Source organism: Chiroxiphia lanceolata, chromosome 3 (genome assembly GCF_009829145.1).
Source record: "Chiroxiphia lanceolata isolate bChiLan1 chromosome 3, bChiLan1.pri, whole genome shotgun sequence".
Classification (NCBI taxonomy): domain Eukaryota; kingdom Metazoa; phylum Chordata; class Aves; order Passeriformes; family Pipridae; genus Chiroxiphia; species Chiroxiphia lanceolata.
This window is the reverse complement of record NC_045639.1, coordinates 87538010-87554384: the sequence shown is the minus strand read 5'-3', so window position 1 is coordinate 87554384 and position 16375 is coordinate 87538010. Positions and strand designations below refer to the sequence as shown.

The following is a 16375-nucleotide window of genomic DNA, read 5'->3' as shown; positions in this document are numbered from 1 at the left end:
CCATAAAGAGATACAAAGCAGATTTTTGATTAAACATAAATTTCAGGACTCTGGAAAAAAAGGCATCTCTACTGGGATTGCATAAGTTTTGTAAATCAATGTCAACTACAATGTTGAGTCATGTAGGCCAAAAAACCCCAATATGTACTGAGACTTTTGCAATCCAGATAGCAGAGGACTTATTTGTACCCAAGACCTAAAAACATGGTTAAACCTTACTCCTCTAACATGTATTTTTTGATGTGATTGCATTTTTCCTTTTTAAGAGGTAGATTCTAACAAAATTAAGAATCAAATTGCCAAGGCATTTTCAACACTGCAGACAGGGAGCATAAAGCTTTGCATGGGACACTGAACCTGTGACATTTGAGAGATCAGGTCAGGGTGGTCAGCAGGACACACGAGCCAGTTGAACCTCTCCAGTGCAAGGAGTGCACTGAGTTTATGCTAAGGCATAACACGATTTTTTTCTTTACTTACTATGCTTCAAACCACACCTAAAGCCCATTTCAGAGCAGGAATTGGTGTCTAAAAAACTTGAACACTAGAGAAAGTAAGCCACACAAATTGCCTGTTCTTCCCTCAGTTTGGACCACACGTTTGGAAATATTCCCCAGGTACAGTTGAAGTACAGAAATTCCTGTCTTCTAAGTGATAGGTTGCTTATATAGTTATATAGTTTACCTTTCAGCAGCCATCTAAGTAAGAAATGCAAGCAAAGTGGAGATGCTTCGTAACTGCAGATAGTATTGTCAATACCATCTGCAGCTCTCCAGCTGGTTACCTGAATTAAAAACAGCTAAAAGACTTTCAGATGACTCTTCACAGTAATTGGATTAAGTAGATGATGGTAAATATTTTAGAATAGTTTGACCTTGAGAAAACATTTCTATGCAATGTGTCACAAGAGCAGCTAACTAATTTTTACCTATTATTTCTGAACTAATACATTACTAAATTGGTTGACATAACACAACATTCTTAATCAACTTATTCCTCCGTATGACCCAATTTAGCATAAGTTATAATGAACAACCTGAATTAGGATAACTACTTGTTATCCTAATGATCCTACTGATCCAGAATGATCAGTGAGAATGTTACTGGCACATCTTGATCATGTGGAACAGAAATATACAAGGAAAGTTACTAAACCTCCAACAGATTAACTGCCATCACTTTAAAAATACAGCATATTATGTAGTGCTAACCAAGGCACAAAGCCAAGATTCAAGATAAAACAATGTTTTAAACAAAGAATGACAAGTACTAACAGTCATTACTACCTGAGGAGTAAACTGTTTTTGTTTTCAGTCCATTGATGACTAAGTTTATCAACTAGACAATGAAAGAGATAATACTCTCTGTAAATCCACAGATCAAACTGGGAGAAGAGGAGAGCAGAGAACCAACACACTAGATGACAATATTTAGGAGAGACCTATTTTTCAAGTCCCTTGAAACAGTCCTCGAAGTTTAACAGAGACAGAAGCCCTGCACTTGGAACAAAGAGACACCATGCAACACTGCAGGCTGGGGGTTGACCAGATACAACTAAATAATAGGAGAAGGTTCACCACTGGCATGGGTAAACATTAAAGCAGCTGTCTGCAGAAACATTCACAGCTGGATGGACTTGAGTAAACTCCTCTCCTTGACCCTGCCGGGGTGTTGGACCAGACTGTCTCAAGGTCCTGTGTGTGCCTGAAATCATTACACAAACGTAGATGTAGAGACAATACAGATCTAACTGACAATAGCATTTTGGATGGGAAACCCACAGTGAGAATGTCATCCACAGACAGATGAAGTTTACATACCCAAATTCAAGCAGAAACTAGTTTTGCCTAAAATACACTCCAAACTACTGCCAAAAGAAAACCTGCATCTTTACTGCAGGTAAAACCTGCTAAAACATAAAAGCACTGCATATTCCAAATCCTAAACGTATTGAAGACATGGCTTCAGGTATCCAAGAACACTTATTTCATACAGCTTTTGCTGTCAATTACTTAAAAGCTGTGCTGCAAAAAGTAGCTGCCTCTTCCTAAGTTTCTAGGAACGGCTTTGGTCACAGACCAAATTGTTGAGATGGACCAGACAAAGCAAGCTTCAGAAGCCTTCTGATACTAGCAAGTATGTAAAAAGTTTTGTAATTTCAAGTTTCCCTTTTTGTCTTATACCTATGATCTCAACCTATCTTTATCAATATTTCAGTGTTATGGTCACTCAAGGACTTCCAGTGTCCACAGAAGTTTATGTTAATGATTCTACTTCATGTATTATTTCCACAGCTTTCTCTGGAAACAGATTCATGGAATAGCAGCAACAGCTGCCTCAGCCACAAATACAGTATTTCTTTGTTTTCTTGTTGACTAAACAGGTAAAAATGACTTTGTTTTTTAGTATCTCTTACTCAGCAGTTTCTACAACAGTGGTTTCTTACATATTCTATTTGAGCACATCCCCACTTACTCCACATTCTTCTCTGCTGTGAGATATATACATACACACAAAAGTAACAGTAACCTCATTCATCTGTTGAGCCTGCTTTTGCACTTCACAGTCCTGCTCCTCTGCTGCTGCTACTTGACTGGTTTCACAAGTTAAAATTAATCTCCCATACAAAGCTTTTACAATTTTTGGGTTGTAGCATCCTATACCAGTGATCTTTCCCTTAGCTAACTTCTCCCAGAAATTGCTTAAATCTTCAATTCATCACTCAGTTTTCACAATAATGCAAGTCTTAAAGAGTTCACCACCACTTGCTTCAAGGTTAATTTTGCAACAAATTTACATCTTTGATCTCTTTTCAGACTGGAAAGTATATGGGAAAACACACTACTCACATATAGCAAGATCTGAAAATATCTCCCAACTGGTTGTATGCAGCTACAATAGCTGCCCACTTAAAGAGATGTGAATCACTAAGCTTCCAACATTTCAAGCTGACAGCACTTTGAAACACTACAGTGCACTAGAAGCATGAGTATCAAACCACTCAGATGTTAAACAACAGTTCATAGATCTTAAAAGACTGTAGATAGTTATGTCTAACATACAGGCACAAAAAACTGCCTGATGTTAATTCCCAATTGTTTGGCTTTGGTGTAGGCTTTCTTTGCTCAGCTGGAAGTGGTAGTGAGATGGCACCTAAAACAGACCAGTAGAGACCAAAAGTCTAGCTGGATAAAGCCTAGTCCAAAAAGCTACCTTATTCAACAAAAGCTGCTCAGTAGGTTTGGAATCTAATCCTGACAAAGGAAAAGATTTAGGAGGCTACGGAGAAGCCAGGAACTTGGAAGACAGGAGTAATGAGGAGCCTGGAAAAGCTATTTGGGACAAGCTATTATTTAGAAGGCAAACTGCTTTTTTCAGCACTTCAAGCTGCAGGTAATTTGCGTATGAGACTTCACATGGTATATCTGCAAATCAAGCACAACCTCATATAAAACTAGACAGACAGAAAAGTGATGTAATCAATGTAAATAAGTCTGGGTTTATAACAAATAGTCAGATCTGATTTTGTAACAAAGGTTACAAGCCTAGATAATCAGCAGCTATTTGTACTTACTCTACACTACATGAACAATTGCAGCAGCCACACAAGTTCCTGATGATAATTATACATTATGAATGTTTACATTAAATGGCTTGAGAATTCACAAGTCCCATCAGGGCTAGCAGGGCTTTATAGCATAAGGAGGCTTCCAGTAAGATTCTCCAAGATTTTGTGCTGAAAAAAGAAAAAAGTTTCTGAATGCTAAAGAACAAGAACCATGTCCTGCTGAGCAATCTGGGTCACATAACTATTTTTTCCAACAGTCAGATTTAAACAAAGTGACTTGTACGAACAGGATTTGCATTCAATGCAGGATTTAGTTGTAGAAAGAGGGTTCTGGATCTTAGAATCAACGAAGCACAAACAAGCTTTACCTAAACATAACAAGAGTTTTCACCACTTCCCTCTATACACTCAAAGAGCCCATCAGTCCTCTTTTGGCCATTTTAAATTTGGAGTTCATCTTCGCACAGTTATGGCATTATAATGCAAAACTGCACCCAGCTATAAGGTTTCTATTTCAGTTTCTTTACAGAGATTCTGTGAGGGTGCCAAGATTTGCATGTATTAACAGACTAGGAGAAAACCATTTAATGAGATTTGAAGAGCTAAACCTGTTAATCTCATTTTTCATAATTTTAAAGGATAAATTGACTTTAATGTTTATTAAATATCTCCAAGTGAAGAAAATACTAATTCTACAAGGTCATGTGTATCGTGCAAAGGTACAGCATTAGCCAATAACTAAGATCTGAAGCCATGTTAATTCCAATGAGATAATACCCATTTTCTACAGAGAAGCAATAAACCCCTAGATCAGCTCTGTGAAGAAAAGTGTTCTCAGTGTTTTTGTTGAAACTAGACACCTTTTGAAACACTGTGTACAATTTAGGTTAATTACAACAGTGGTCAGATGTGTTTAAACACAAGCCATAATTGCTACTTCTTGCCTTTAAAGTGCTAACTTAAATTTGAACTTCTGCAAGATGCATTTCCTGAGTCTCCCTTCAGTAACTAAAGGCAAATTACTCTTGTTTTAAAGACCTAGCTAGTGACAAGCATCAAAGTCAATACCCTAGGGATGAACATGGACGCAAAATTCCAGGAAGCAAGCAGTGAACAGCATAACCTATCATTTTGATACTAATCAAAACCTTTTCCATTAGCTACCTATAAGATTTTGGAGTATCAACTTGGCACAAGCTTAAACTTTCACTAGTTCAGACTTGAAACTACAGTACACCACTTGACCTTCAAGGTTAACTAATTTTGTCATGTCGTTTCTACTTGTCTCATACTGTCTTCATCTGATTACTTAAAGAAGGATGTGTTCTGTGGAAAGGATTCCTTGTTTTCCCCATCGTGACATAATGCTACATGAAAAGAACTTGGAACATGGGAAGAAAGAAGATACTTTAAAAGAATTATCTTGACCTCTTTATATCCTTACAGAGTACCTCATATTCTGTCTGCAGACAGAAGTATTTACATGCAGTTGACACTCAAAGAAACATTTAATGAAGCAGAGCGACCTTCCATGCTGGAATGCCTTCCTTAATTCTCTGGAGAAGAAAAACAGTTATGATCATGATTAAAGAGTCAAAAGATATGATGCCAAGTTCTTTTAAATAAGAAGCTGGATGTGAATTTGTGATTTTTTTCATCAGTGATCTCTGAAAACAACAGCTTTCTTCCTGTCTTCTTTAGACACAATTTAGGATACATGTGGCTGTAATCCAGTCAGGTTTCTCCCTCACGGTTCAGAAAGGATTTGCCCAGTCCAGTATCATTCATCCAGCCACTGAAAATATTTCCAATACATGTTACAATTAATGTTTCTCAGTGATTAAAAGATGTGGTAGAATTGCTACTTAGAGGTCAAATATTATGCCTTCTTTTGTTAAGAGAACTGCCTTTATATAAAAGGCCATTTTGTAGACAGTGTTGGTAGGTTTCTTACTCAAAGGGTTCATTATTTGCTTTTAAGCATGGATGTATACCCCTCAATCCTTTACAAGGAGCTTCAATTCTTATTCCAAAGAGTAGTGATAATATCAGAGCATTTCACTTGACTGTTGGGCTTAAATCCAACAGGAAACAGAAGCAGCATGTAGATCCAAGAAGAAACTGTACAATTACTTTACTACCATTTAAATTTCAGAGTATTTAGAAAATGCAGCCTCATCTCTCTCCAGTTATGATTACTTGGAGGGAGCAGAGGGGTAGTTCATATCTGTCCACGGTGGTGGGGTGCAGAAAAAATTGCAGGAAATGATGTATCTACAACTGCGTGTCAATGAACAATGCACTGCAAAAAGATATTTATGGGACTCTTAGCTGTTCATGCTGTTTACAGCTGCCAAACAGGGCTTTCTGTGGTCAGACCTGCACCATTGTGCTTATTTATACTGAGTACTTATGGTTATAGAGGATTTCAAAAGTGTTACGCATAAGTAGAGTATCATAGCTTTACTTGCTCTAAGAAATCCAATCAGGAATTTCTTCCTTCCCCTGCCCCACTCTATGAAGAGGGAGTTTGAACGGGGAGGGGGAAGGGGGGCAATTAGCTTTATAAAGGAGCTGGCTGGCAGAACTGCATTCCCGGCTAATGGCCCATCTGAGGCTGCAGTGAGGGGGGAGGAGTTTTTCTTTTCTGCTGCCCTCCACACAAAGTGGGAGAACAGTTTGGTTCTCTCTACTCTAATGGAGACGGGGAATCTGTGTGTGCATTTGGAAAAGCTTTGAGGTCGGTTTTCTTGCTCTCGACCTGGTCATTTCTGACCACTTGCCTTGGCTTGCTTGCACGCTGCCCTTGCCTCCAGCCCGAACCTGTTGCGATTTCACTGGAGAGTTTGTGCTCGCTGGGAGAAAAAGAGGAGCCTTGAGCACCACCAGCCAAGGACAGCGGTGAGTTCCGTGGGAAGCAGACTGCCCTTCTTTCCCTCTATTCCCTTCCCCCTCTTGGTGGGAGAAGGCCCCACTCCAACTTCTCCCGTGATCCGAGACCCCACGCGGTGACCGCCAGAGCCCAACAGCGCCCCCTGCAGGCCAACACAGAGCACTGCAGGCTCTGCACCTCCAGTGATCCAACAGCGCCCCCTGCCGACCGTGATTAGAACCGCGCTAGAGGACAGAGAAGTGTTCAGACTGTTCTCTTTTTTTTTTTGAAGGGGACTTCTGGGTACAGGACTATTGTCTAGTTGGTTTTTTTGTGTTTTGTTATTGTCTTTGCCAACATACATATATCTTTTAATAAAGGGTTGTTATTTCTTCCTTTTTTTCCATACTTCCTCGATTGGAGTCTCTTGGTTTTGGATTTACAATTGCTGAGAGAGAGAAGTTTGGTCTATCTTATAACTCATCCTCCTTAGCAAACATTCCAGTCTCTTTAAACTGAGACAGAGATTCAGAGCAAAGTACGAGTAAGGTCATTCACTAAACTAAAAGAAAACTGGACAGAGTCCTCACTAAAATCATCATTTAGGCTTTATGTGAAACATTTTGTAATTGTGCAAATTAATTAATTTAAAACAACAATTTGCAGTTCATAATTTATAGTCATACAGCTCTTCATACAAAATATTGAAGGTTCTGAGCAATTTGCTTTTAGTTTCCCTTTGCATGTCTCCTGATTTCTCTAAAGGAGAAACAAAGAATATGCTCCTGTTTTAGCGTTTGTCTTTGGGGCTCCTTTCCAGCTTGTCTAATGTCTACATCTAATCTTCATTTTCACTAAAATAAAGCCTGAGATTCTGAACTTCTTGACTTCTAGCTAACAAAAGTGTCTTGGAAAAAGGCGCAGACCTAGTTAACTCAGTAAGACCATCTCAGTTCAAAGCCTCAGAAACTGAGATAATCTTTCTTCTTTCCCACTTGACATTTAGCTCCAAGTCAGTGCAGGTCTGTGAAAAAGGCCCAGCAGACAGACTGTACCATGCATTTAGCAGGCCTTGGGTAAGGCTCAGTGAAAGAAGTGAGAGAATCCAAGGGGGATTCATAGCATGTTGTGCATTTAAGTGCATGATGCTTAAAAAAAAAAAATAATTTAGGGGGTTGTTTTTGTCTAGAAAGAGGTAGAGAATGTTTATCAGATATCATAACTAAGGCTGGGAAAAGTCTTTTATATAGCCTTGCAGCTGAGTCATTGCTCATTTACATTAATCTCATCAGCCTGTTTAGCTAAACCTATATCAAGCTTTCAGTGCATTAGTCCAGGTGAAAGAGTCTTAATCAAATAACTGAACTCCTTTGCTTGACCTTATGCTCAACTGAACTGTGGGCCCAACAGTTCAGCTGGCTTTAGGCCTTGAAAACAACAAAGGAGATATTTGCCCAACTGCATCAAACACTGAAAATTAATGTCTTGCCTATAACAAATTTATTAAATTTGCTGCTCCAAAAGACTACTTAAAAAGTTTTTAAAAAGTCTAATTTAACCAGAACACAAAACTTGTGCAAAATGTTTAACTTAAAAAAAAAAAAAAAGATACTTCGAGTTGTAATATGCACCCTACCCTATTATTTTTTGGCTTCTGTTCTGTTTCATGCAGTTACGCTACCACAGACTTTGGCATTGAGTATAAAACAGATTCACCTCCTGAATATCAGGAGTAGAGACAAGTTTTGCTGCATGAAAGCAGATAATATAATGCTAAAACAGTACAAATTATGTATCTAGCTATAAATACGTGAGAGTACATTTTTATAAGATGGTATTTTAACTGCCTTAAGTTTCCCTAGGACGTGTAATTGTCCTTTTGACCAAGCCAGACACTAGTTTGAAACACATCTGTAGGAAACACTGCCAGTTAAAGACTAAAGTTTTAATGACATCAAAATTTTTGAGAGCATTAGCTGTTACAAAAAGATCAGGTCTATTCTACCACCTCAGACAGAAAAAAAAAAATCTACTTAGTAACAGCAAGTAGAGATCACATCTACAGCATTTGAGTATTCAATAACACAGCAGATTGCTATAAGCTTATCTATCAGCACAGACAATAAAAGTTTGTTTCATGTTTAAGGAAAAACACCTGTTAGAATTTACTCAGTTTAAATGGAACAAAATAAAGTGCAGAGAAGACAAATCAATATTTGTATTTAGTTCCAGTTCAATGGTTTACATAAACCAGAAGGCAATTCAAACTGCAAGTGCTTGCCCAACACCTTTATCTTAAAGTTATTTGCATCTATTTTTGTCCATGTCTAATATCCTTAAAAACAAGGAAAACTGTATTAAGATGTCTAGTTTCTACCTCTGAAATAAGTTTCACTTGCCAGGATACTGTCTGATCACAGAAAAGAATAGCATCTAAACCAGTTATTTTCATTAGTTTTGTTCCTAGGTATTACAAACGGCAGGTATTTCAAGGCAACCACTACATTTCCACTTTCTAAAACTGACTGGATGAAAGAGTGAATAAAGTGTCTTCACTAATGCAACTTTTTTTTTAGTATTACAAAATAAAGTTTTCTTTCATTTATAAAAACATTCAAATGGCCTGACTATCATCTGCAGTTAATACAACTCCACTATAGCCTTTTCATTGCATTAACGTTCACACTTAAGAAATACCCATCCATCTTCTACTTACACTAAGTTAGCACAGGACAGCATATCAACACCTTCTCCACCTCTTTCCTATAAAGAAGGGGGAACGTGACTCAAAGATTTCCACTGCAACAGCACGTTAACGATGACAAACCAAAGCCATCATTTACACAGACCAACTCTTGTATTCAGCACATCAGAAGACTAGTTTTAAGCATCAGTTAAATTGTCTCCCTCAGTTAAAGTAAATTAGGAAAGAAAATCAAAGTATTAAAAGTATTCAAAAAAATCAAGTATGGGCGCAATTTCATATGTTTATAAGGAACTGGGGTTGGACTGAAATAATTAAGCAGCAAAATCTGAGGAAATCAGACTATTTTAATTTCTCTCACAAAAGTCAAGACCAATGAGCTTTATCAATGTCACTGAGTAAATTCTCCCACCAAATAGTAGCCAAGTCAAGAAGCTGTTCACAAGAAATAAAAACCTATACAACTTAGTCAAAGTGATCTCATTTTGAAAGATAACAGATGTTGTTCTTCTAAATTCTGACAAAAATAGAAGTTTCTATTTTAATCACAAAGATACAGCAGCCTAAATGTGAGTTGAACAACTATAATTGTCAAAATAGAAAAACACTAGAAACTGCATTAAGTCTAAAGATAGCAATCAAAAAAATGGATGAATGATTTAAGTATGAGGGAAGACAGGAGACAAATTCATTCCCCTTAGGAAATGCTATGAACCATCAGGAATAAGACTAACACATACATACTCATTTTGAAGATAGTGTAAATACAAGGGAACCACCTTGCAAAAGAGACCATGGCCTAACAGATTACAAACAAAGAACTAATGGTCCATTTATCTCCACTAGTAAAAATCTTGTCTAATAACAAGTAGGAAAAAACCTGAGGAGCTGTTAAGATCTTCTAGAAGCAGTCAAAACCCAGGAGTTAGAGAATACTGATAATAAGAGGAGAATACAGGACAACTATTTACCTTTTCTATCAATTAACAAACATTATCAAACATTTTGTAAGTATATAAATGCACACATAATACAACTGCTCTTCATACAGAGGAGTTGAAAGTTTGCCAGAGTAAGAACAATTGAAAGCTTGGGTCTGAAAAGATCTGGACCATTCTGAAGGTCATAAATCTTTTGCTGAGATCAAAGCAATCAATATAATTGATTGTGACCTTAAAGAACAGTATCAGTACTGCAATGGCTGGTGCAATTCAAACTGTTTCAAACTGTGAAAAAACTGTTCATATGCAGAGGGAAAAGAAGGCGAAACGTAACACTGTAAAAACCAAATCCAGTATGATTTCAACTAGTTTGTATTTTTTTTAATGAAACCAGGCTAAAACTCATTCACACCTTTACTCAAGTTTCAAAGACAAATAAACACCAAATAAAATGTTACTAGTCTCTCTAAAAACAAATAAAAATATCAACATTAAGACCTGCATAGATGGAAAGTCAAGGAACACTTCAGAATTACCTATCTGCTTGATAGTCACTACTCACAGCTCTAGAATATCCATAATATATCCTCTGCCCAAAGGTCAAAAAGGGATGGTTAATAACACAAATGAGCAAGAGTTATACTTGATATTATAAGGAACAATAATTCAGAGGATTACACGAAAATAAGTTAAGAGGTCTAGTTCCACTGGTAGTGTTGCTCATGGAAGAGCCCATGTTTACCTATTTATCAAAATTTCGTAACTCTTATCTGTAAAGTTCCTAAGAATTTCCAGTTCCACTAATTTCAGATCTTAGTTTTCCTGAGTACATTGAGAAATTTAATGGAATACTTGTCTGGACATTTCTATGGTAAACATATACACTGAAGTGACACTTCCCATGCTAAGCTATTCACCAGCTGGGAATTATTGTCAACATCTTGTACATACACATTAAAGCAAATGAGAAATTTTAAAGCTAAGTGGAATGCTTTGTTGGCCAAAGGTTCTACTAAAAATGGTCATTTCTTCAAATGAATCAAGTAAGCTTTAAGGAAGCTATTTTTTGGTCTTAGCTACATATCATAGCTTATTATTATACATTATTATATATTAGACCAAAGCAAATAAAAGCCATGAAGAGAGTGATTGAGTTGCTTACTACAAACAACCACGCACCTATCACATTAGAAATACAAGAAATAAATATATCTAACTCACCTTCGGGTGCATCTGCATCACAGTCTTTAGATACAAATGTAACATTCCTTGGTTGGCCATCAATTGTCTGATTACTCTGCATTATAAATATGGAAAATTAGTCTATCAGCAATGTTCGTCCAATGATAGTCCCCAAACCAAATACATTTCCAAATAAGTTTTTAATTTTATCAAAACTGCATTGACAAAACTCTTGCAATATTTAAACAGATTCTTTTTGAACAGTATATGCAGAGTAAGCTGTAAATGGTAAAACATGAACATTTTTAAGTACCCTTTCATTCTAAAAAAATATAGCTTGCATTCTTTTTGAAGACACAAAAATCAAATTTCATCTCTGAAATTAAACCTTTTAACTGTCCATAAAAGGAATCTGAAACTCAACTTTGGTGTTAAAGACACCATGAAAATACTAGGTTTCCATAATGATACTGAAGGCAATTCTCTTCTGGTCTAAAGGCCAGATGGTAATATCCAACACACTTAGACAGCCAGAATGGAAAAAGACAAATTACGCTGAAGTTAACAATTTAGAACCCAAATGTGCCTGCTTAAGTGGCCCAAATCTTTGGAAACCCAACCCTTTCAGAGACTGACATGAACTCTTTATGTACCACATTTTTGAACAAGTGAATAATTTTAGCAGAGTCCTTTGCACTACACTGATTTCTTCATACATTAATTCACTTTAAAGGGTCTCATACCTACTTTCACCTTCATGATTTCCTAAACAGAAAGCCCTCTAAAGAAATCAGTAATGGTCAACACCTTTTATCCTTCAGACTGAAGAAAATATTCCTTAAAACATACCAGCGATCAGTACAAGCTGGTACAGAAAACTGTCTCTGACAGCTTAATTGAGAAAGTTTATCAATATTAAGCAAATAGAGCCTTCACTGTGAACATTCAAGAGAAACAACCAAGTGTCTACCCTAAAGGATCCTTTAGGATAGCAACTGTTTATACGTCCAGTTAATTTTGATTCATGCAAAGACAAGGAATTGTGGAGACCACTACTGCCTCAAAAAATATGGATCCAAAAGGAGTATGATTAGTCACAGGAATCGGTGGAACCAAAAGCAGGAGGACAATGGATAGAAACAATAGGAAAAGAACAGAAGACATGGAACTTCAGTTATTCAGTGTACATTTAGTAGTGGCCCATCTCCGGGATGTACTCCAGCTGTCTGTCACCATTACAGCTTACACTGCTCAGAGAGTGCTTCTTTCAAAGGACAGCATTGTACCTCGTACAATTACACAGGGCATACAAAACCCATAGATCAATCAATCACAACATGGCCATTTCAAAAATTTCACCTTCCTTATCTTTGTTCACTTTAGTATTTTAATAGTAGGGTTTTTCAAATACAACCTATGGGCTTTCTTTGATAACATCTATGTTTTTTTCTAGGTCTTACATCAGTGTTGTTCTCCGTGAACATTCCTGTAATTTAAGACATTTTTAGCACAACTACTGCTGGAGGAGAACTCTGGTGGTCTGTTATCCCACCTAGTCCAAGGCTGAAAGCTAGAGGCATCAAGGACAAGTATGAGACAAAACCAAGTACAGCACTCAAGCATGTGTGCTGTAAGAGGTGACACATTTTGAATACTTAAGAAAATAGCAAGCTATCATATAACGGGTTAGATTACAGCCTGTAACACTAACATAAGTTGCTCCTGCTTTATATTCAGGATCAAGAAATTGAAAAGCCCTGTTTGCACACTTGGTCATCTAAGGGATACTTCTGGATTCCTACTGCTGACAGAGACACTCGGGGTCCTGCAGTTTAGGTCCACTTCTACAAATTATCTATGTGATGGCTGAGGAAGAAAAGTGACTGTTCCCTAGTTAAGGACCAGTGCAGCAAAAGTATCAGTGTCACTCATGGCATATGCTGGCCTTTTAATTCCTGTCTGTGTCAGTCAAGTCCTAAAGGTCCACTAGGTACAAACATCAGCAAGCAATGGTCTGCCTTTCAGACAAATGCAAAATAACCTTTGACCTAGCTGAATGGAAATAGCAATTATACTTGAGTATGGGCAAAATTATGATTTCACTAGAAAGCTGAGAAGGTGGCCTGGATGTGGATAGAACTCTGTGAAAGGTTATGAAGAGACTCATGGCTGATTAGTAGATGTTACAAATTGTCTTAAGAGGTGAATCCAAGCTATCCTGGGTGTTTGAAGAGCTATGAAAGTTGACCAAAGCTCTACACAGGGACTCAGTTGGTAAGGCCACTATATCCAAAGGAAACTTTCAAAAGTTTCCTACAGTCAAGCATAGCTGAAGACACTTTTGATGAAGTGGGGTCACATGCTTTGAACACACCGGTGGTCAGAATATTAATAAAGCTAGCAGCTCAGGTCTCGCTAATGTTAATTGCCTCATAAGAGCTCCATTTTTCTATACATACTGAGTTAAAAGGAAAAACCACCAGCACTTCCAAATTAAAAGTTCTTGTCAAGAGTAAAAGTCTCCAAAGGAAACAGTTCAAAATTTAAACAGGAATTTAACCTGCCTAATGCATTACCATAGATTTCAGTTACAAATTAGTTTAACAGGTTAACAGATTGGGAATTACTGTAGAGCAAAGCAAGGGGAGAAGTACTTTTACACACTGTCTTTCTGTGAGTCACCAGATTGTAATATACATATATATCAGCCCACCTATCCACTAAGCTGACTTGGAATAATCCTCATTTTTTGCTTGTTTTTTTTACACAGTGCTGGTTACCAGTGGTTTACTTTAAATGACAAAATTGACAGTGGTGTGTGAGCACAATGAAAACCTAGACTGTCCAAGTGAACTGCTGCATACAGCTCATCATCAGGAAGCCTGCCATGTATAGGTCACTTGCCCTGCTCCTGTGTATGCTCCTGGATACTCCTACATCCATAATCACCAATTTATAACTGTTAAGAACCTCTTCATTGCTAACATCCACAGAAAAGTCTGTTGCTCCTCTTCATTCCCAGACACCATCTCTCCTCGTTTCTAAACAGAAAAATCTGACATGCAGTTGTCAGGGTAGTCAGACAGAAAATGTGTCTGGTACATTCTGAAAGACTCTTTGAGAGGATGTTGTCTGAAGACATAACAAGTAGATAATTTGGTATGCCAGGGAAGTCCAGATGTAGTTTATCAGCATATTCTTTATGCCTTGTATTATTTTAACAATAAAAGCAATTTCTACTCAAGTTGTAATATATACTTTAAGCAGAGCTCTTTGAAATGAAACATAAGAAGCTGAAGGCCAGAACGGCTATCTTGCCCACAACAATTTTAATCCTTTAAATGGAAAGTTATAACTCTACTCAACCATTTCAGCTAATCCTTCTTGCATTGCTGACCAGGATTGTATGTCAATAGCTGTAAGAATGACACAATAGCCTTCCTACTGCTGTGCTCTATTCTCTTGACCCATCTTGGTTACCAACTATGTATTTATGTTTGGATACTACTTGTCATAAACAGGTAACATGCAAGTGTATGTTTAGTGTCAATCTTTCTGCCTCCCTCAATATACACACATTGTATTTTATTTATAAAGTAAAACAAACTGCTAGCTATAGCTTTTATTATTTGCTTTTCTCTTCAATGTTCCATGTTATCTGCCAGCTTTATCACAAAAGATTTTTTTCTCAGGTCATTGCAAGGCCTAAAGACTAGTTTGGTAGGACCTGTAATGAAATTTTCCATCCTACCCTTACACCCACAATGGCTCTGCACTGTAATTGGAGATATACAATCATTCTACAACATAAAAAACTGAACTGTCTTTTGCAGGCACTTGAGCTCATAACTGATAGTGATATATCTATATGATGTTCTAAGTTATATACATAGTATGTAATCATGCCAGGAGTTCTATGTAAACTCACCATATAAGCAAAATGCTTTCCTAAACTTACTTTCAGATTAGTTTTTTGCTGCTACTACTCTAATTCTGACAAGTTGAGCCAATTTATAGATGCCTACTGTGGTTTTTTGTATTAGTTTATTTTGTATTAGTTACATCTAGCACAAAATCTAATAAAATGCATTACGCTTCTTAAATACCAAATACTCAAATCCCCTACAGTGATTGTATTACTGTGCTTGGATTGACATGAGGATGACCAATTGCCCCTTACCAGACAACTGAGATGTAAAGACAGTAGGAAAGTAGCATTTATTGAATCCTCCATTTCCTGCAGTGACAATTCTACCACATCAACTCAACACATTTAAGTTGATCAGGTTCCTAATCTCAAGCATGCTTAACACTACTCCAATTTCAATTCCTCCTTGTAATCCTTTTGTACCAAATATTCTGTATCCACCATGAAAACCGAAAGAATTGATAGTGATAAATCACAGAATTTACTAAATAGTCACAGTTGAAGGAGGTCAGTGTGTGGGTTGTTTTTTTTTTTTTAATTTTTATTTTTTTATTTTTAAAGTAGTGTGCTCCCCCAGAGGTACATCCTCCTGGAAAACTAACTGAAGTATTCCAAATGCTCAAAGCAGCATACAGTTACTTCAATCTCATTTAAATCCCTTCTTTTAACTACTCTGGCTCAACTATTTTGTCTGTGAAACTCAAACACCAAACAGCACACCAGGAGATCTTGACTTCATTGTGGCTGAATAAACAACCAGGTTCACAACCTGGTCAGTTGAAGACCAGATCTAATAAAAGTCTACACCTGCAGGATATCAGACCTTAACAGACAGATGTCCATGAAACCTCTCAACAGTCTTACGATATGTAACATTGAATTTCCCCATAAATATGCAGCCTGCCACTCAAACTAAGACGAAATACAATAATTCAAGTCTTCAAAAGATGAAAGACTTAAACCAAAACCTTGAAGTACACAAAAGTGCAATAACAAAAGCAGAGACTAAATTTTAACTGGTTAATTCTGTAGATTTTAGAGAGCAAGAACTGCATGGAGTTTCATGAAGTTGGACAGTCCGAAGTGTCTTAATTGTGATTAATCAGCACATACTTTGCTCCAGTGTGATGCATTTCTACTGTAATAAGTTATCTTTGTCATTCCTCACAAATATGCACAT

The 16375-nt window shown here is 37.1% G+C and overlaps 1 protein-coding gene across 2 annotated transcripts in view; it reads right to left on the bottom strand.

Annotated features, from left to right (window-relative positions):
* Positions 1-16375, bottom strand: part of LMBRD1 (LMBR1 domain containing 1) — a 74197-nt gene that overhangs the window by 2509 nt on the left and 55313 nt on the right. Inside the window, exons 14-15 of one of the 2 annotated variants that reach the window (XR_004356198.1) lie at positions 11307-11382; positions 3575-3736 (exon numbers count right to left, since the gene is read on the bottom strand). Coding sequence is in view for 1 of the 2 variants with exons in the window: in XM_032683515.1 (XP_032539406.1) it covers positions 11307-11382 (76 nt within the window). In the remaining variant the exon portion in view is untranslated. The remainder of the gene's footprint in view (positions 1-3574; positions 3737-11306; positions 11383-16375) is intronic. The other variant, XM_032683515.1, reaches the window with a different exon arrangement.